A 22,801-nucleotide genomic window follows, 5' to 3' on the forward strand; every position below is an offset into this window, starting at 1 on the left:
AATTCCAACAACCCAATCAATTCCCTAAATCAAGCCCCGCCCAACATTCATCTCGTGACATTCAGATACACGTCAACACTCAGAATGCTCAGTGCGCGTGCCTGCTTCCTTTTTCCTAAAGATGATTCAATTCTAATTTGAGAGTACACACAGACATACATTTTGTGTTGTATTTAATTTCCCATGTCGTTATCCTTATTATTTCCATTTTTATTATTTTTTACTATTATTCTTTCAAGAAACTCTTGACAGTGATGGGGAATGTTGAACTAAAGAAATTCATCAACAATAATACAAACTGTCATACACTTCTGTCTTGACTTCATAATTTCATCAACACAATCACAAATTTAAAGATACAGACAGCCTGTAAAAAAACGTACAGATTTTTACTACTTTTTACACATTTTTTATGGTAATGCCCATAAAACTGTACTTGTACACAATTTTAATGTTTTATTTACAGATTTTTCATGTAATTTTTAAAATACAAAAACCGCCAAATTATAGAAAACAATCAAATTGACTAGAAAAAACATGTAATTTTACAGGGAAAAGGTTTATCTTTGAAATACAGTCCAAACCGTCAAATTACAGGGAAAACACAGCATATTTACAAGAAAACCAGATAAAAACATGTAATTTTACAGGGAAAAAAATATTTTACGGAATAGGTTTACAATGCAGGTTAATAGTTAAAACGAGACACATTTATGCCCAGTGTCACAGAAAGGCTCGGGTGTAATCCCACAAGCATGCTTGAGCTGTCTTAACCAAAAGAAACTTGCACTGATATCTTAAAATGAGTCAAAGGCAAGGCATTTGTATTGTACTTGTACATTATATTTCTGAAGCTATTTGCTAAACATCTTCCCAGGTAGAGATAGAGAAAGTTTATGCGTGGAAAGCACTGAAACAAAATTACAAAACTAGACACATATCACACAGATGTTTACCTTTTTTAGGACCTACTTCTTCATTTATTAAAATGATTTTTTTATTTTAGACATAAAAAGAATTATATATCAATATTTTATCACCTAAAGTAATAATGAAATTAAATCTTTTAAAAGGACTATGTTCCCATAGAATTTCAGATTGATGCATTTTCAAACGTATTTGTTCAATGTGTGTTTGTTCTTCTAGACTCTTTCGATTATTCCCTTCTGATCATCCACAACATTAACAGCTTCTTTTCTGATTCAATAATTCCTTCTGCCTGAAGCATCTTCACTCATCAAAGGTATTTGTATCGCCTCTTCGTTTTCTGTAGAAGTCATTAAGAAACAGGAAAAACCACATGTGTTAAAAGAGAAAATGAAACGGTGTTTATTAATAACAGTTCACACCCAAATTAAAATCCATATGAAGTTCTTTCTTTTGTGCAAAGCAGTAGATGTCTTACAAAACCTTCATGTTTTTCCATCATAACTTCTCTCTTCCCAATTCTGATCTTCGGATTAACCAGTCAATCGGGCCAAAATGCAACATGTTCACAATTAAACTATTTACTATGTCTACTATTAATGCAAAACTCCTTTTAGTTGTATTAATTGCTCACATATATTTGTCTTGTAAACAGCATTAAAACAAGATCAATTAAAAAAGCTTAATTTTGTACAATATAAGGACATTTACGGTTACCGATTACCTGTTTTCCAGCTAACCACGATAAAAATATATATGATATGTGTGGAGATTATCTATGTTTGTCTATTTTTCTATAGAAATGGAACTGTGCAACTTGAAGCAATTATGTAGTTTTAGAATGAACTCCTGTCAACAATGCTTGACACAGAAATGTGGTGATGTGTGTGTGTGTGTGTGTGAGTGTGTGAGAGTGAGTGAGTGAGTGCGTGCGTGCGTGCGTGCGTGTGTGTGTGTGTGGGAAGGGTAAACCCTACGGTATGGGACAAAATGTCCCCACAATGGCAATATCCAAAATCTTTGTCCTTGTGGGGACATTTATTGTCCCCATGAGGAAACAAGCTTATAAATCATACAGAATTCACTTTTTTGAAAATCTAAAAGAGCAGAAAGTTTTTTGTGATTGTTAGGTTTAGGGGGTGGGATAGGGGTAGGGAATATTTATATAAGGGGGCAGTTGTGGCTAATGGTTAGAGAGTCGGACTCATGACCAAAGGTTGCCGGTTCGATTCCCAGGGCCGGCAGGTAACAACTGAGGTTCCCTTGAGCAAGGCACCTTACCCCTACCTGCTCCCCGGGCGCTGCAGTGATAGCTGCCCACTGCTCCGGGGGTACGTGTGTTCACCACTTGCTGTGCGTGTGTTCACTACTCTCTGGATGGGTTAAATGCAGAGGTCACATTTCGTTGCCTTGTACTTGTACATGTGCAATGACAATAAATTGAATCTTAAAAAAAATATGATGTACAGCCTAAAAACTATTGCGGCTATGGAATGTCCCCATAAAACATGGAAACCAAACATGTGTGTGCATGTGTGTGTGTTTCTGTGGAAGTTAAAAGGGTGTTGAAATGAATGAAATGTCGATTAGTGCAGATGTACTATTTTTACATTTCTATTTGTTTTTCAGTTAAATTCAAGTTCTTTAGTTTTTGTATCATTCCAAAAGTCAGGGAGTAATCGTGTTCTTCATAATCAAGCAGCCCCTCCATCCAGAGATGTGTGATGTTAGACCAGTGGTTCTCCAAGTATTTTGTTGTAAGGCCCCCTTTGTGTAAAGTGCACAAAGTGCCCCCCAAATAAAAAATTATAATCTTAAACTTAGAATTTTAATTAAATCAAAAAATATATTCGGTTAGTCTTATTTTTCTGATGTTTGATTGCATAAAATTATGAAAAATTTCTCAAATTCCTAAAAAAACTGTGGCCCCCCTGGATCCCCCCAGTTTGAGAACCTCTGTGAACCACTGTGAAAGATTTTGTACACAGGGTTGCCAAGTCCGGCTAATTTAAAGCACTTGGTCAATCAGGATGTTTTCTAATGGTTGTCACGGGTTGTTTTTTTATAATGGGATAAAGGTGGATGAATGTTGTTTATTAGACGTTTATATTTTTTTCGGCTATCCAAGGTAATATGGGATAGTTTTTGGATCGTTTTGAATGGCCACTGCACTGGTTTTGCTACACGAATCTGGCAACCCAAGCGGTGAGCTTGCCCATAAGTTCTGCTCTGAATATATACGTATTTAATGTACATGATTAATTTTTGAATCAGATTGTAACATTTACGACGCATACATTATTGAGTGATTCTCTGTTAAGGAAACACTGAGTCACGGGTTGAATTAGGTTCAGTCAAACAGCAGAAATACATCTCACCTTCTTTCTGCTCTGGACGTTTTTTCCAAGTAGCCCGGCCTGTTTTAATAACATAAACATATATTTTATATATTTTCTTACCTTTTAGGTTTTAGGAGGTAAGAAAAAATAAGGAATTGGAATTGAGCTACTCACTCTTGACAGTGACACTGAATTTCCATTCTGAATCCTCAGAGCCGATCTTCAGTGTGTAACGTCCAGAGTCTGTGGTTCTGCTGTTTGTAATGGTGAGAGATCCAGTCTGATGGTCCAGCTCCAGTCTGTCTCTGAATCTGTCATCGACAACAGCACTAACAACAGGTTGTATACCAATGACTTCAGCTATACACTTGTGTCCAATCTCCCACTTGATCATATCCGGCCTCTGCATGAAAGTGCTGAGAGTGAAAGAATCTCCCTCCATCACTGACACGCTCTTTATTTTCTCTGTCAGAAACAGAAATGCTGACATTAAAAGGTGCAGCTACAACAAGGAAATAAGTTCATATCACTTTCTCATTACAGACAGGTTCACGGGGTATAACAGACTTTCTGCCGGACTTCTTGCTACACTTTTTAATACAATATACTGTATATATTTTTTATAAATCCTTAATAATGTATTAACAAATAAACTTTAATTTAATGTAAAGTGATTTCAAAGACCTCAGCTTACTCACCCTGGACAATAACAATGAATTTCTCTTCTGATTTCTCTGTGCCGTCGTTTCTGCTGATCTGTAGTTGATAAAGTCCAGAATCTTCAGTTCTGCTGTTTCTGACGGTCAGAGATCCAGTTTGAGGATCCACATGAACTCTGTATCTGAATCTCTCTTCAACACAAACAGATGCCGGATTTCCACTGATTGTAGCTACGGGTTTGTTTCCAAACCTCCACGTCACGACATTGTCTCCTAGTTGAGTGTGACCAGAACTTAAAGTGAAAGAATCTCCTTCATTCACAGACCGTTTATCTGTCAAACACACAAAGTTTGCAGGTATACACCCAATATTATAATTACTACACAACTTTGCTGTAGTTTTGCAGCAGGTTTGCCATTGGCAAGGTGGCTAGTGGCACAAGATGGCGTCGGTGAGCTTTTGCGAAGCCAGAGTCTGCAGACTAATTTCCGGTCGTATAACACTATTGAGTTAACGAAGTGCTCAGCAATGTAGAGAGGATCTGTCATATCGCTTAGGCCTATACATTACTTTCTTCTTCTTTTTTATGTAAAAACACCCATATTTGCAGGCCAAAAATCCTCCTTTTCCCATACTGTATTATACGACTGGAAATGTCTTTGCCGACTCTGGCGTCCCAAAAGCTCACCGGCGCCATCTTGTGCAAGTAGCTATTTATTCTTTCCTATTAGTACTGTTTTCAATTTGAGTTTTTACAAATTAAAACACTTTGACTTTTAAGATTCAAAATGAGCAAGAAGAGACAGGTCTCATTACTGGCATTAGCACAGCAACACTGCAAAAAACGACATTCTTCCTAAGCATTTTTGTTTTGTTTTCTAGTAAAAATATTTAAAACGTCTTAAATTGCAATTCATTTACATATCAAGAAAAGTAACGTAAGCTATTTAGTCTTGTTCTATGAAAGTTTATGTTTAAAACAAAATTGTAAATTAAATCTACAGTAAGTTCCTGGCAAACCAGATGCAAAACTACAGCAAAGTTTTGCAGTGCTCATTTGCATTCATTATTTAAAGCATCATATTGTCACACTGGTTCATCTCTTGTTTTGTGCAATTTTGGACTTTTAGTATGTGTGTTTTACTTTGTATTTAGTTTGTTTCCTGTTTCCCCCGGCATGTTTGTAGTCATTTGTAGTTCTTTTGTTGATTAGTTATTTATTGATGGGTTGTAGCCTGAATTTTAACACAGGCATTCGCCTTTTAAGAGAATATAATTTTTACCAATACTTACTATTTTGTTTTTGTGTTTCAGAGGTTCTGCGGCGACAGAAAAACACAAATATGCAGACAGCTCCAGACACGGCCATCAGAACAACAATAACTATACCTGCTACACCAACTAAAGATACACCTGATGCTGGAATGATAAAGACACACACGGTCATTGATCTTAAACACTATAAAACATCAGCTAGATCACCTGCTGAAGTTGAAAGTTAGTGTTACGCCTGCTAAGTAAACTGAAAAAAAGCGTCTGTGGTTCTGCTATCTGTGATGGTGAGTGATGCAATCTGTCTCTGAAATGCTCATTATGACTATCTATGTGTTCTTATTATCTTCTTATTGTCTATTGCAGTGCATGGTTCTCAAACTTTTTAATTGTAAGGCCCCCTTTGTGTAGGGTGCATAGCTTTGCGGCCCCCCAAATTAATACTTATTTAATTAAACTTAGAATTTAATTCATTCAAAAACATATTCTGTTACACGATGCTGGAATATCAATTCTTTTTGTTGGTGGTCTTATATTTTTTGTTTGATTGCATAAAATTAATGATAAGTTTCTATATTTCATAAAATGCCACATAATCTGTGGCCCCCCCTGGGTCCATCTTGGGCCCCCATTTTGAGAACCACTAGTCTAAAGTATTTATATTGTTATTTTAAGTACATATTTAAAACTTCTATTCAAAGCAAATGCTGTACATCGCATGATTAATCTATCATGGTGGCAATTTGAACAGCAAATTCTTAAAACTACGTTTAACTTCTAATACAAAAGCAAACTTAAATGCAGTCGTTAAGAAAAGTGTCCATTTTAAAGACGTTATATACTCACCATACACTGCAACATGGAATCTCTTTAATGATGTCTCGGTGCTGCTTCTGATCTGTAGTTTATAAAGTCCAGAGTGTTCGGTTGTGATGTTTGTGATGGTGAGAGATCCAGTCTGATTGTTCATCTGTAGACGGTCTTTAAAAATATCATCATTACTGACAGAGATAAAGTATGATTGGTTTCCCATAATGATCTCAGCTATTAGAAGTTCAAAAGTCCACAGTATATGTATGTCTGTCTGTATGTCAGTAAGATCGGTGTGTAGAGTGACAGAATCTCCCTCCATCAATGACACTGACTTCACTTCATCTGCATCAGCACCAAACACACCTGGAGGAAAAAACAGGAACAATCACAAGTCTCACGTAGCCAGACCAGAAAGCATTGTGCTACAGTTCAAAGCTGATGTAAAACAGAAAATAACTATGACAAATCAGATTAAAAGTGAAAGGGTTTTGTTAAAAGACAATGTAATGTCAGTCAGCTTCATAAGTTTCAAACAGGGCAGAAATCTCTACTCACCGTACACGGTAATGTTGAAGTTCTTAAGCGGGGTGTCTGTTCTAGTGGTGATCAGTTTATAAAGTCCAGAGTCGGTGATTCTGATGTTTGTGATGGTGAGAGATCCAGTCTGAGTGTACAGCTTCAGTCTGTCTCTGAATCTCCCATAAGAATCATTATATATCTCACTCTCCTTTGAACTGATCTGAGCTATAAGAACGTCTTTAGGTCCAAACTTCCACAGCATCACATCATCTTTCTTTAGTTCAGTAACATTGGTGTGTAAAGTGACAGAATGTCCCTCCGTCACTGACACTGACTTCACTTCACCAGCGCCGAACACACCTAGAGAACAAAAGTACTTTAACTTTATAAAATGTGTCGCAAAACTGGCTTTGCATTTGGAATGATTTGCAATCTATCATTTATTTATCATTCCTGCCTCTTTATGTGTAAAGACTATAATAAAGCCCAATCTAACAGCATTTAAAAAAAAATATGAATACATCGTATCTCTCATGAAAATACAAAACAAAGCTGAATAGAGACGTAAGAGAGAGAGGAAAAGAATGTGTTTAGGTTATATGTTTTATTTGATTTGTTGTCAACTTTTATGGTGTCCTAAATGAAATGTTTGATGTTTAATGACATATTAACCACAATACTTTAATAATGTACTACAATAAATTATTGCACAATATCTAACATGATTTCTATGTTTTCTCTTTTTAACAGTCAGTTAAAAACAGTAGACTTTTAAAATAGCCTAGTTATGTAACAAATTTGTTAATATTAATAAGGAAATATTATGTGAAAGCTTGAAAAAGAACCTACACGAAAAAACTGAAATATACCGTAAAATATGTTTTTCTGTAAACTTATAGGATATAAGGGTATATTGAATTGTTTTCCCCATTTTTCTTGTAAATGTGTTGTCTTGTTCTGTAATTTAATAATTTTTGACCGTATTTAAAAAATAAACTGTAAAAAAAGAAATCTTGTTAGGAAGAACGGACATTTTCTGGCAGCTGGCCGCAGCTGGGGCGCCAGAAATAAACTCTAAAATAACGGGTTTTTCCTGTAAAATTAAATTCCTCCGTTTTTCTTGTAAATTTGCGGTCTTTTTCTGTAATTTTGTGGTTTTTGACCGTATTTCAAAAAAATACAAAAAAATATGTGAAAAATCGTTTTATTTACATTTTATGTGGAAAATCTGTAAAGTTACAGTTTTTTTTACAGTGTAAGTTACAAAACATGTACACTCATCAGTCTGATTAAACACACCATAAAACAATATCAACTCACCAGCCAAACGCAAACAGGACAAAATCAAAACGCCAAGCATTTTCTGCAGCAGCTCCATTGCTCTGAAAAGGCTTGATCTGAAACTTCTGAAGAGCGTTTCGTAAAACCATGCATAGAAAGGAAGTGCGATGGCCTGTGATAAAGTGGGTTAGTGAGATGGCACTGAAGCTTCAGGTTGGGCAGTGTTTTGTCAGAGTCAAAACAGAATAATAGCAATGTTGTAGTAAAGTAAGTTATGTTGAGTGCTTTTTGTGTTGTTGGGACTATCCACTATCCAGCAGAATGATGGTTTTCAACATTAATCTCATTTACGGTGTTTTATCATGTAGCGACCATTTTGTAGAGGTGCGAGGTTCTTGTAAAATTCTCTTCAGCAGTACCAAAGCTAAATATCAAAGCTTGGAATGTCACGTTTGGCCAATCAGAATCAAGTATTCCAGCGCACCATGTAACAAATGACTTTAATGTATTGTTTAAAGCACCATCCTTCTGCTAGATAGAGGATTGTCCCAACAACACATAAACAAACGTAACATTGTTATTTTTGACCCAGCCTGTAAAAAAACCAAGCTCAAGTCATTTTTTGTGATTTGCTGTTTTCTACATCAAATCATCCTACGTAGTGTAAAAAAACATTCTTTGAAAACATAACCTTGATATGTTTAATACTGACCGAGTAAGACCATGTCAACCATTTAAATCATAATGAATGGCTGAATTCAAACTTTAATGCTCGTAATAAGATTTAAATACAGGGTCACATTTATTCGGCTCTTTTGACTCTCACAAAGCACTTCACAACCTCGCTTGACGTGCACACTGAAGCTTCAGAGTCGCCTCACTAACCCATTTTATCACAGACCATCACACTTCCCTCTGTGGCTTCACGAAACGCTCTACAACGTTTCAGATTCAGACGTTCGAAGCTGCTGAAGAAAATGATTGACGTTTTGATTTTGTCCTGTTTGTGTCTATCTGGTGAGTTGAAAATGTTTTATTGGTGTGTTTAATCAGACGGATGAGTTTACATGTTTTGTAACTTAGGTTACTTAGGTTCTCAAGCTTTCGCATGATATTTCCGTATTAATATGAACAAATTTGTTACATAACTAGTTTAACGTTTTTATGCTATTGAACATCAAACATTTCATGTAGGACAGCATAAAAGTTGACAACAAATCAAACACATAAAGCATATAACGTAAACACATAACGGGCATGTTCTCTTCCTCTCTCTCTTCAGCTTTGTTTTGTTTTTTTCATGAGAGATACACTGTGTTGATAAAACTGTTAGATTGGGCTTTCTAGACTGTACACATAATAAATGATAGATTGCAAATCATTCCAAATGCAAAGCCAGTTTTGCGACACATTTTATAAAGTTAAAGTACTTTTGTTCTCCAGGTGTGTTCGGCGCTGGTGAAGTGAAGTCAGTGTCAGTGACGGAGGGACATTCTGTCACTCTACACACCAATGTTACTGAACTAAAGAAAGATGATGTGATGCTGTGGAAGTTTGGACCTAAAGACGTTCTTATAGCTCAGATCAGTTCAAAGGAGAGTGAGATATATAATGATGCTTATGGGAGATTCAGAGACAGACTGAAGCTGGACACTCAGACTGGATCTCTCACCATCACAAACATCAGAATCACCGACTCTGGACTTTATAAACTGATCACCACTAGAACAGACACCCCGCTTAAGAACTTCAACATTACCGTGTACGGTGAGTAGAGATTTCTGCCCTGTTTGAAACTGATGAAGCTGACTGACATTACATTGTCTTTTAACAAAACCCTTTCACTTTTAATCTGATTTACTCTCTGATATTTTCCAGCTTGTCTGCCCGTTCCTCTCATTGCCAGTGACTCTCAACGAAACGTTTCGTCATCGGAAATATCATCGTGTTCAAAATGTGTCTTAATATACATAAACATTGTATGCTTTTGTTGTTGTTGTTGTTATTCTGTGTTTTACCTACTTTGAATGGTACCGCAATGCTTTGTCTTGTATTAAAAACAATAAAAAAAACTCGGAAGGGGTGCAGGGACCACTTGAAAGGAACAACCAATCAGATCGCTACGTAGGTGCAAAGAGTTTGATGGAGTTGGACGTAACCCTGTGAGATCGGTGCAAGTCTGGTTTACGAAGTTAGAGTTGTGTATGTCTTGATATAGTTGAAGTTGTTGTTATTGATTTTGTATTTAAACTTGAAGAACTTATCGAAGGCGATTTGTACGGTGACAGGGTTGAAAAACAAATAAATCAAACTGTACTTTCTCAAAAGACGAGACCAAGCTTGTGGAGCGTGAACTGTACTACGGTTTGGAATATTTTCCCACTTCTGTATTCTGAACCACTGCACGAGTAAACAAACAGAGAATGTTTCACTTCTGTGATCATTTCCCCTTCAGTTTTCACACATTCACAGTGGTTTCTCATGAGCTCGTACAATTTCTCATCAATAATTTACATGGGCAGGGATGCCACTATCTTCTTTCTTATTGTTAGATGGTTGGCATGGTGACATAAAGAGTCTTATCTCTGTTTTTCACCACATGTACTGCATGCATGTTTCATTTAGAAAAATAAAATGGTTGCTATATAATACAATTATTATTTGAAATTGACGTTCATTGATGCATTATTTGAAGCACCGCCCTTCTGATAGACAGACAGACAGACAGACAGACAGACAGACAGACAGACAGACAGACAGACAGACAGACAGACAGATAGATAGATAGATAGAGGATAGACCCAACAACATGGAAATGGTAACATAAAAATATAACATTGTTATTTGTGACCCTGTCTGTAAAAAACAAGCTAATTTTTTGTAATTTGCTGTACATAAAATCATCCTACATACTGTAAAGAACATTCCGTGAAGATATAACCTTATGTTTAATTTTGACTAAGTATGGCCATGTCAAAGATTGAAATCATAGTGAAATTATCAAACTTTGATGCTCATAATTAGATTTTGAGACTTTAACCTGGTTTTTCACACACTGGGTCTCATTTATTCGGCTTCATTGACTCCCACGAAACACTTCATAACCTCACTTAATGTTCACACACAGTGTCGTCTCAATAAACCACCCAATCACAGACCATCGCACTTCCTTCTATGGTTTTATGGTTTTACAAAACGCTCTTGAAACGTTTCAAATCTAGCCTTTTCAGAGCTGTGATCGACGAGCTGATGAAGAACATGTTTGATGCTTTGATTTTGTCCTGTTTGTGCATGTTCAGTCTGGCCGGTGAGTTGAAAATGTTTTATGGTGTGCTTAAGGTTTAATAAGACAAATTCGTTTTTTTTATTTTTCAACATTTGAAACTCAGGTTCTTTCTATATTAATATTAACAAATTTGTTACAAAACTGGACTAGTTTACTTCATAAACTGTAAATTAGACACGTTATGGGGGTGAGTTAAAACATAACATGAAAAACACAGTGCAGGAGAGTTGTGCACCACTGTAAAAAAATAATGTTCTTTTACTAGTGCCCGAGCTGCCAGAAAATAACCCTCTTTAAGTGGTTTTGAGAGTGTATTTTTTAATACGGTAAAAAATGTAAAATTACAGTCTAGACCGCGAATTTGCAAGATGGGTATAAAATTACATGTCTGCTGTATTTTTTGACCTAAAGACCTGCTGTAAAATTGCATGCTTGTCTTGTTATTTTACACTCATTTTGTGAATTTGCGGTCTATGTCTGTAATTTTACGGGGGTTTTTAACCGTATTTCAAGAAAAATACAGTTTAAAAAATCCTGTAAAAAGAATATCTTCCAACAGCTGGGGCACAAGTAAAAATGTAAAAAACATTTTTTTTTACAGTGATACAGTATTAAACTATTGTAATAAAATCACTTTTATGTCATTCTCCTATCACCGCCCTTTTCTTTTAAACATGAAAAATGATAAACATACACAGATAATTCCATTCAGGGCAGCATAAAAAGTCACAACAAATCTGAAACCAAATACATCAAACAAAAACCCTAAACGCACAACAGGCATGTTCTCTTCCTCTCTCTGTCTTACGTCTCTATTCAACTTTGTTTTGTTTTTCCATGTCAGATACGACATATTTTTTTAAAGATGCTGTTAGATTGGGCTTTATAGAATTTACACATAAAAAGACAGGAATCATTACATGACATGAAAACCTTGATACATTCCAGTTTTTTTGCGACACATTTTATAAAGTTAAAGTACTTTTGTTCTCCAGGTGTGTTCGGCGCTGGTGAAGTGAAGTCAGTGTCAGTGACGGAGGGACATTCTGTCACTATACACACCAATGTTACTGAACTAAAGAAAGATGATGTGATGCTGTGGAAGTTTGGACCTAAAGACGTTCTTATAGCTCAGATCAGTTCAAAGGAGAGTGAGATATATAATGATTCTGATGGGAGAAGTAGAGACAGACTGAAGCTGGACACTCAGACTGGATCTCTCGCCATCACAAACATCACAAGCACCGACTCTGGACTTTATAAACTGATCACCACTAGAACAGACACCCCGCTTAAGAACTTCAACATTATCGTGTACGGTAAGTAGAGACTTGACAAAACAGACAATTAAAGCAGCACTTTTAACCTTATACTTACATCTGATGTTTTCCAGCTCGTCTTCCCGTTCCCGTCATTACCAGTGTCTCTCAACAAAACGTTTCATCACCAAAAGGATCTTTAAGCTCTAAATGTGTGTTGTTGTGTTCAGTGATGAATGTGACACATGCGAGTCTCTCCTGGTACAAAGGAAAGCGTTCACTGTCCTCCATCGGTGTCTCCGAATTCAACATCTCCCTCTCTCTACCTCTGGAGCTGGAGTGTTTAGATGATTCATACAGCTGTGTGGTGAACAATCCCATCGCCAACCAGACTCAACACCTCAACGTTACTGATCTCTGTCAGCCGTGTTCAGGTACATCAGTGCTATATATTTACTGAACAACGACATATTATTTATTGAAACACAAATAGTAACGTTGTATGATTCAATCATATCAATGCTCATTTTTCTTTCAGAACACTGTTGTGGTACTACTGAAGCTGCGATCCGATTGGTCATCTCGGCACTGGTGAGCTTGGCTATCGTGGCTGTACTGGTTTACGACATCAGTTCCTGAACTGTTTAACAGAGGAGAGCACGAACGTCAATATTAAACAGAGGATGAATCGAATATTCCAACATCGGGACACTTTGGAGCTATGTTCTTTATTAAGAACTTATTATAATATAAAATGACGTAAAAACCCTAACAGAAAAGACACATGAAATTCAAATGTACAAAACACACATGTGATCACATGTTCTTCACATGTTCTTCACATGCTGCACATGTCATCCAATGGGTTTTTACATGGGTTTCACACGGGATTCGCACCAAAATGTTACAAAAACACACATTTAACATGTTAAACACATGTTGCATACATGTGATCACATGCGAAAAACATGTGAAATTCATGTGTCTTTTCTGTAAGGGAAATGATGACATTATGTTTTTTTCTTTAATATCAATTTAAATATGTTTATTAAAAATGAGTTTTCGTTAAAAAAATTAATCCACATTAGCTGTCCTGCGCATGCGTAAACCCTGATAGCACACATACATCTGGGAGACGTTTATTTAATGTCTGCATTTACATCTGCAAGACATCTCTGAGGCGTTTCCTGTCAGATGTCATATAGATATTCAGAAGATGTCTGTAATATGTTTATGATGTAGAATGTATGTAAAACTGCTCTTTCTATACGCTTAGCAGATGTTTTTACACATCAGATGTTTTCCAGATGTTTACATGCTTCAACTCGTGTCATTTCTGTCAGCAGTGTATTTACTTTCTGCCTTTTTCTAATGTCACGGCAATAGAGGAAAGGAGTTGATTATTTTTGATAAATGGTCAATGAGGTAGAAATGTTGCTAGTTGCAAAAGCGAGTGATAATGTGCCCACGTATGTGTGCCTGACTTAGGTTCTACGTCTGCCATGGTCAAAGACCAAAAGCTAACTGATGGCACGCGATGCATCGCTGATAGAAAAGATAAAACCCAGCTACCACCAGAGCAAGGTATAGATGTACCTGTTTAATAAATAGACTAGTGTTTGATTAAACGCTAGTGGCTAACAAGTATATTTAAAGCAACAAGTATGGGTAGCTTAAAACACTTGAATCTGAATTGATCAAATTCAGGTGTTGCTTGACTACATTGGTCAAGAAGATGAGAACCTTACTGATAAAAAGCCAAACTTCTATATACTGCAGTCTGTATTGTTGTTTTTGTTTGACTTAGAATAATGTCTCAAAAACATTGTACAGTTTGTACACTATAGACAGGTTGTGTTGTGTTCGGCACCGAAGTTCAGAAGCATTAAAAACAAAACACTTTGCATTGAAGTATTATATCCGAGCTTGCTTTGTTTAATCAAAAATGCATGATCTATAAGATCTAACGCTTTGTTCAGATGAAAAGCACGCGACTGCTTCATTATCTGATTGAAAAGAAGTAAAGTAGATGAAGATTTTCTCAGCACTTGATATGACAACTGCTTCTTACATAACCCTTCGTAGTTTATATTGAAGCGCATATAACAAGTGAAGGACGGGGGCTTGGATTTAACAAATCACAGATTCAATTCTTTTAGTTTTTATTCATGCTGACAGTACACTGAGAAATGGAATAATGAGTCGCAGAACAAAGGGTCTTACAAACCCACCAATGTAAATGTACATGGTCTGCCACTGAATGATCAGCTGTCCATTCTGTCTTGTAACTCTGTCTTAGGGAACTTACTTTACTGACATCGCAGTTTATTGTCCTGGTCACATCTAGTGCTCGGTCTCCTTGCAGCAGGCCTATGACATGTTCTCAGAAATGAGCAGAATCCCTAGACATCTTTCTTCTGTTGTTTTTCATAGTCAGTAGGAAGTTCTCTTTAACTTCTTAGAATGCAGGCCATTTTTTTATTTGATCAAATTTGCACCATTTAATCAAATTTTCTTGAATTTTTTTATTGCAAAGTTTATAGATCTGCATATCCTTCTATCTACATCTTAGCAAGCTCAGTTGATTTTTAACAGGCGGTGTTTAAACCATTTCAACAACGTATCCGAATTATTACAGTTTTTATTTATATTTTAAATTAGCTTTTATTTTTAGATTAATAGTTTTGGTTAATTTTATTTGAAGTTTTAGCAATTTTGCTCTTGTCATTTTATAAATTATTTTTTTATGTTGCTATATAAGATTAATTTTTATTTTAGTTATTTGTTTGTTTTTATCATAACATTTACATTTTTTATTTAGTTCAAGTTTTTCCAATAATCTTTAGGTCAATATTTTATTTAATTTCAATGAACAGAAACGTTTCCAAAAAGTATATTTTAATAAACTAAAATGAGCTCATCTTTTCAGTTCAGTTTTATTTATATAGCGCATTTCACAATTTTCGTTTTTGCAAAGCAGCTAAAAAAATAGACAAATAAATAAAATAAAGACAAGGTACTGTAGACAGTCTTCACTATATTACATCAATGAAAGGCAAACTGAATGTTAATTTTATTAGCTAAAAACTCATAACTGACCAAATTAATATTAATTGATATAAAAGGTAATACGAAATGTGAATTACTTGATTATTTAGGACATCTGAAAATCTGCTCAGTAACTTTTGACCTAACACTCAGAAATGTGAGCAAAAGAATTGTATTAAAAGACCAACAGGTGGTGCAAGATTCACTGCTCCCAGCAGCTTTACTGACGTTACCAATGTCAATTCCAACAAGGTTTTCCTTGTAAAGTCTTAATTTTAAACATGATATTCCTTCTATGACTTATACTTTGGAAAATTTAGTAATACTACTGTTTGCTAGTAGTGAAATTGTGCAAGAGTAAACAAAGCTATGGTGTTTATTTACAGATGAGACCAAGCTACAGTTCAAAATCAGATTGTTTTATGTTTGTGTTTTTAGAGTGTTCAAAATAAAAAATAAAAATTACGATATAGGTGCATAGGAAAAAAATAACAGTACAAAACGCTCCTTTTTACAGACCAATTTTTTTTAGGAAATACTTGGGTGTTATCATGTTGAGCCCAACTTCTTTATACTTTAGATTTAACCAGAATCCTGTTATTTTTTGTTATTTATGCTTACCTGTCCTTTTTTCTGCATGCAAAACCGCAGAGATAAGAATCGTTCCGTCAGGATTCAGAAACACTCAGATTCAATTGCGGGATTAACAAGACTTTATTTGGTGAAGGCACACCGAAGTGCACCAAAAGAGTTCAAAGACACGTTGAGAGGAATCAGATAGTCCGGGCTGACTTCGTGGCCAACTGGGAGACCCAGCGTACGGCAGCGTCGGCAGAGGTGAAGGGTATTTGGGTCTATTTAAACTCCATAGAACTAATGATCACCAGGTGAAAACACAGAGCTAACAAGGGCTGACGAGTAGCGACAGGTGTGTCACATGCACGCGGACAGTGAGCTCGTGCGGCTGCCAAAACAACCCCTGCGTGCTCGGGCATAACACGCGCACACACACAACAAGGACAAACGAACAGTGCTAGCCTCGGATCCCGACAGGGGCCATTTACCTCCAAGGGCCCCCCTCCCACAATTTTTCAGTTCTTTCCCTTAGCTGCGCATTCACAGTTATAGAAAGTGAAAGTTAAGATGATAATCAATATTAAAACCGTTCTCGCTCTGCGTCAAATGCCTGCGCTACGCTAAAAATAATCTGTACAGGTTTATAGAAGTGTAATATTAGCTACACAGCGAAAAATCAACAATGGACCAAAACACACGTCTTTAATTAACTTTCAAATATACACGTATTTAATGCATCACATAAATAAAAAATAATGTTTCTCACCATAAAATGCCTCTGTGACACATGTCTGTAAAGATCAAATCATCTAGCAAAGATTCAGAAAATGCATTTTAAATGTGCTGTAATTGAATTAATAAATTATTTTTTTATAAATAAATTTTATTTAATAAGTTAACGTAACATGAAAACATATGTTGCCATGATTTATTGATCATTTCAATTTTTGGGTATCCAGTATCCACAGAGGACTTGTAAAGGCTATATCCAACTACAACTACATCCATATATTCAACATAGATAAACATTTGTTTACATTGTGCACACTGAAGCCCAGGGCCCCCTCGGGCTCATGGTAGACAAGGGGCACTGGCCCCATTGGCCCGGTCAGTAATCCATCCCTGAGCACAGCAGAACAAATAATATTCTTGAATAAATATATGTAATTGCATCTGCATTCGTGCATTTGTGTTTTTTATTATGTGTGTTTGTGTTGGTTTGTAAGGAACAGACAAAAAGGGTGCAATGAAAAAAACACAGGCATCATTTATTGGTTTATTAAACATAATATTTAGAAGGTGAAACGACAAAAGTTTACTCCAAGTAAAAATTTAAAACCGAAAGTCTTCATTGTAATTGTATTGCGTAAAAGTCTATCGCTGCACGCACACAAGCTGTCATCTTTCTAATGCTATTAGAATGTGAATTGCCCTAAAGTGGGACATTTTTTGTATTTCAGATTTGGTGAAATATTGAGACGTGTAGCCAAAACATGACATACACAACCAATACCATTTAAAAAAAACCAGGATGTGTCCTAATCAAATAAAAAAAGAAAATGCAGATAACACATTCATAAAATAAATTATATTAGTGCTCTTGGTGCCAATCGTCTGAGAAAAGGAGCAGTTTCCTAATGTTGGACATTGAAAAGTCTATGATAAAAAGCCAATCTCTCCTTGATTTAATATTAAAATGCTGTTTGTTATGGATGGTTGAAACATGGAAAATTGAACATCATCAGACAAATAATACAATATGATGCATTTATTATAAAGACATTAAGCAACTATTATGATAGGCCTATGTTGTTATGATAGAAATAAGTCACTGACTGACTGACTAGAGTACAGTCCCACATTAGGCTAATCGTACTGTCCCACTTTTTGAAACCACATGTCCAAAAGTGGGACACTAGGAAATTTGATTAAAAAAATCAAATATAAAGTTTATACATACAAAGTTTTACTACATTTTGATGGACAAATATTTCATAAGCACATTAGACCAAAAAGTAGCAGGACTGCTTTGTTTAAAATTAATTTATACTCCTTAATATCAAGTTTGTCAAAACTCTATGTCACTGACCTTTGGGCGGTCTTCACACCATGCTTCTTGTCTGTTGAATACTCCTCCCTCAAATACGACGACACCTGACAGGTCATGTGATTTTGATCACAAGACACCACGGCTTTGATTAACCAGTAGTTTCACTGTTATTCATTTATTTAGGGGGGCTACAAACATTACACCTTAAGTGTCCCATATTAGGTAGTGTTCCACTTTAGGGCAATTCACCCTATATATTATTAAGATATATATTAAATATACAAATAAAGCTTATAATAATATTTAAATGAACAAAACATCTGAGTGACACAGTCGGTGTAGGAATTTTAATTGACCACCAGATGGCGAAATAGACCACTGTGTCAAAAGCTTCGAAGCACCCATGCAGTTTGTTGAACAAGCCTCACTGATTCAGAAGCTTCACGGAACACTTGCTTTCATATGGAAATATACACATTTTTTACGACATAGATGGTCTAGTTAGAAGAGACTGGTGGTCTCGATACTGGCATTAGCTCAATAACTGATCATTAACACTTCATGGCAAAATCGTACCTCCCTCATAGGCACAAGTAGCCTACGCTCTTCTGAACAACGGAAATAACTTAAAAAAAAACTAAACTTAAAAATAATACCAAAACTCGACTAAATCTCAAAGATAAATCAACAAAAAACATGAACAAGTCTTTCTTTTTACTGAAAACACTTAAAATGATAGTTAATCTTGAAAATTAATCTCCTAATGCAGTCAGATGCAAAGCATGCTGGGAACTACTTATCAACTGCCAAGGTAGTTACATTTACAAAAATTATTTATGTAGTCTCAACACAAAATAAATAAGTAAACTTAATTTGTCCAATTTAAATGGGTTTAACATAATAAAATTGAGTTGGATTTACTTTTTAATTTGTTCAATTAAAATCACTCAAACAAAATAATTTAAATCTTAACAACCGAAATTATTGGATTTTATTCGCAAGATTTGTACGTTATTTTAACAAATACAAAACAGGAAAGTAATTATATTAAGTATATTTTAATTATTTCTTTTCATAAAATCTACTAAGGCACATAATCATTTTTTCAGTGTTGTCCGACATTTTGTGGAGACCATACATTTTTTTTCAAATACATTCACTAAGGCTGCGTCCAAATACTACCACTTGCGGACTTGACCACTTGACTACTTTCATGACGTATTTCCTGTTTTTGGCCCTAGTCTTCTAGTGGGTGTGAAGATCCCAAGTGAGCATGTATTTCTATCCCGATGGGACATACTTAGCAAGTGCAAACATGTAACGTTAATTAATGTGGTGTTTCTAATTATGAGATAAAAAGCAGTTTTACAAAATACAATAACTCTGGAGTATTCACCAATAAATTGTGTAACACTATGTTTTACTACGAAATTATATGTACTATATAGTCAAGTCAGATTTATTTTTATAGCGCTTTATTTGTATTGTATCAAAGCAGCTGTACCCAAAAAACAAAAGAAAAACACATGTTAGCCAAACATAGATTACATAAAGATATAACCTTAAAAAGTAGTATAACTTAAACTGGAAAGCTTTCCGCAACATCTCGCGAGACCCGAGCAAAAAGTCTCATCATTCATATCCAGAACATGATGCATGATGGGATACCCTTAGCCTTAAAGAGTACATTCCTCAATATTTTTAAGGGCTTATTTTGGTTTATGGAGTGTCCGACAACAAGTTTATGTACATACATGATGTAAAAATACTATTATTTCGTAATAATAAGCAGTTTTTATTACCTTACATCTTGACTGACTCTCAAATGATTCGTTCCGCGATTCATCTGTGTAATCTCCGCCTTTCCGCCAGCGTAGTCTGATCTGATTGGTCAGATAGTGTAGTCTGCTGTGATTGGTCAAATGGTCTAGTCTGCTGTGATTGGTCAGATGGTCTAGTCTGCTGTGATTGGTCAAATGGTCTAGTCTGCTGTGATTGGTCAAACGCGTTCAGCATGTGTCGCAAATGGACCGCCTATCATTACTGCTGTATTACGGTTTGCAGGTGGTTGGATATTAACAGTGTATAGAGAGAGATGGCGTCGATTTTACCTTACCAGCTCGAGCCCGAGTCTGACGAATCATTCTTTAATCCTTATACAGATGCCAGTAAGAAAAAGGACTGTTTTAGACACTTCTCTTGTAACAGTTAGTTATCACGGCATACAGTGTACGGTGTTCGTATCTCCAGATGTTATATATAACTATAGTACACCACGCAGTTCTTGAAATAAAGACTTTGCGAGTTAATATGGTTGAACACTTACATTAGCGCAACGAGTTTATAGCTAACGTTAGGTAAACAAACAGTAACAACCCCAAAAATAACGGTAACGTTAGCTAAACACAGACATGAGATAACGTCACACAAATTTAATTTTAAGTAAAGACAAAAATAAAGAGTCACACTTACAGGTTGTGATTCGGTGGAGCTTACAGGTCCAAATAAAGTTGGTATTGCAACATCTTTTAAGGAAAGACGTTTAATGTATCCTGCAGTAAAGGCGCCAAGATTGATGAAGCAATCTTAGGTAAAATGACGCGCGCAAAGTAAAACGTTCGGTTTATACTCCTTTGGTGTCGTTTGAAAAATAAATAGTAACCATTTTTTCCTCAGAAGTTCTTCCTTTGGTAGTGAAAATAAGACTGACTTAGTTTCACTACATAGAACACAGCTTCTCTTAGACATGATGCACACGTCACGAACGAGCTAGTACAGTGTTTGGGGAGGAGAGAGTTAAGTTTTCGCAGTCAGTAGGCGGGGATTTTTCTAGTGACGTAGGTACATTGTGGTTAAAGATTCGGACAGGTCATGGCTTGTTCGCGTGATTCAGAGTCGATTACCTTTTTTATAAGCTAATAACTTTGTTATTCGTTCACCTTCGGATTTACAACTTGGCAGATTGCTTACATTCAAACACGGCAAAATTAAACACTTCATGAAATGTATTTTTTATGATCTCGAGGAATGTACTCTTTAATACCACTACGAAGGGCTCTCCGAAGCGGTATTCAAGCTAGTGTGGGTTTAGTGTGCGTTAAACGCACTACCCTTTGGCATTTTTAAGACATTGGACACACTTACTTTTTTTTATTTTTATTTTATTTTTTTATTTTTATTTCTCTCTTCCTTACATTATTTTGTGTTGTACATCTCAAAGAAACCGTTTCTGTTTTACATTATTTTAAAGGCATTTATTTGTAAGTGTTAAACAAATGGTTTCTTGTTTTTTTAACGGTTTGCTTCAGATCTAAACTTTACACGAACAAAGTATAAACTGAATCAACTGAGCATGTTTTATTTAATTGTCAGCCTTTTCTTATGTTGCATGCTTTTCACTCAAAACATGTATTGAATATACTTTATTTTCTGACAAAAACCAACTGAACGTATTAAAATAATAGCAAGAAAAGTCCACTCTGCAAGTTTTTTAAGTACCACCGTATTTTTCTGTATGTGTAAAATGCTTTTTTTTTTTTTTCCAGACAGATTGTGTGCTGGATTGTGCATTACATATAAGTGTAAAATGTAGTTACATTTAAGAATATCTTTTACATGTAAATATCTAGACTTAAAATTCTAACAAACAAACTAAAAAATAGCATGCAGGAAAATGGGCAACTTATGCAGACAATGTGTCTTGTGAAACACTTTAAATGGGGTTATAAATGTTTAAAAAACATATAGAGCTCCCAAGCTCTGGTTTCCGCTTTTAGAAAGTTGTGCATTTAAAAGATTGGATGCTACCTCTAGCTTTTAGCCTAGTTTTATCTTATGTAGACAAATGTTTAGGTCTTTTCATCTTCTTTTCTTGATTTCTCTAAGTACTGGCAAACATTTTAATTGACCTTCACCTAATGTCTTTCAGTGGTGTAGACCTGTATCAACAAATGGTAAGTCCGTGTGTATTACCCAATCCACATCTTACGTGTTACTTATTGTAAGGATGGGTTTAGTCATAGATACACTATTAACATTGCAACAACATCTCTATAAACCAATGCTTCAGTAAATGATAAATAGCTAATTACTTGAAGGATGAAAATAGGTTTTGTGATGCCTGTTGTCCCATTAAATAGATATGCTTTAAGAAAAGAGTATGTGATTGAATCCTAATAGTATAACCTAAAATACACAACGTGGATCTCTCACTATATATCAACAGTTTTTGCTCAAAACATTTGACATACAAATACCTGTTTTACTACACGATTCACCATGAATGTCAAGAACATTTTTTACATATCTTAAGTTAATCTCCTTTTGTAAACCTTTTGTATAGTTTCAACATTTGCGTTTAGTCAGTACAAAGTTGTCAGGCTTTACTCTTACATCTTTTAGAAGCTGCTTTGTTTGAAAGTGTTTTGTGAATATTTACAGATGACATGTGCTTTTTGTTTAGAGTAATTTGATGTGATGTGTCAGTTACGTTTGTTAGCTTCATAACATGTTTTCCTAAACCTAACGACGGCATTTCAACTGCTAGCCAGTAAATGTAGGACAGCTTTTTCATTTCTGACATAATCTACAGAAAGTGATATCACATACATTGCAAGGTTACAGACTTGTATTTATTCTGTTATGTAAAGTTTCTCATTTTAACTTTTTCATAACGTTTTAATATGTTTTTTTCAGCTTTATTTTCTTACTTTACCACTTCTTAGTTATAATTAGTTGCATGGTTACTTCTTTGCCGTTTTAAGTTATAATT

At 35.4% G+C, this 22,801-nt stretch overlaps 2 protein-coding genes across 2 annotated transcripts; one reads left to right on the forward strand and one right to left on the reverse strand.

The window, feature by feature from the left end:
* Window positions 1-559: 559 nt before the first annotated feature.
* LOC130549267 (uncharacterized) lies at window positions 560-7,908 on the reverse strand. Its single transcript, XM_057326487.1, has 7 exons — window positions 7,851-7,908; window positions 6,567-6,890; window positions 6,045-6,242; window positions 3,965-4,258; window positions 3,441-3,731; window positions 3,306-3,344; window positions 560-1,267 (listed from the first exon to the last, which is right to left on the reverse strand). Exons 1-7 carry the CDS (start codon window positions 7,906-7,908, stop codon window positions 1,203-1,205), a joined length of 1,269 nt encoding a protein of 422 aa, XP_057182470.1. The 3' UTR covers window positions 560-1,202.
* A 3,141-nt stretch (window positions 7,909-11,049) lies between these two features.
* On the forward strand, window positions 11,050-13,266 carry LOC130549006 (hepatic and glial cell adhesion molecule-like). The gene is made up of 4 exons (XM_057326128.1): window positions 11,050-11,118; window positions 12,093-12,416; window positions 12,491-12,790; window positions 12,895-13,266. Exons 1-4 carry the CDS (start codon window positions 11,061-11,063, stop codon window positions 12,993-12,995), a joined length of 783 nt encoding a protein of 260 aa, XP_057182111.1. The 5' UTR covers window positions 11,050-11,060; the 3' UTR covers window positions 12,996-13,266.
* Window positions 13,267-22,801: the final 9,535 nt, after the last annotated feature.

This window comes from Triplophysa rosa, linkage group LG25, assembly GCF_024868665.1.
Source record: "Triplophysa rosa linkage group LG25, Trosa_1v2, whole genome shotgun sequence".
NCBI lineage: Eukaryota > Metazoa > Chordata > Actinopteri > Cypriniformes > Nemacheilidae > Triplophysa > Triplophysa rosa.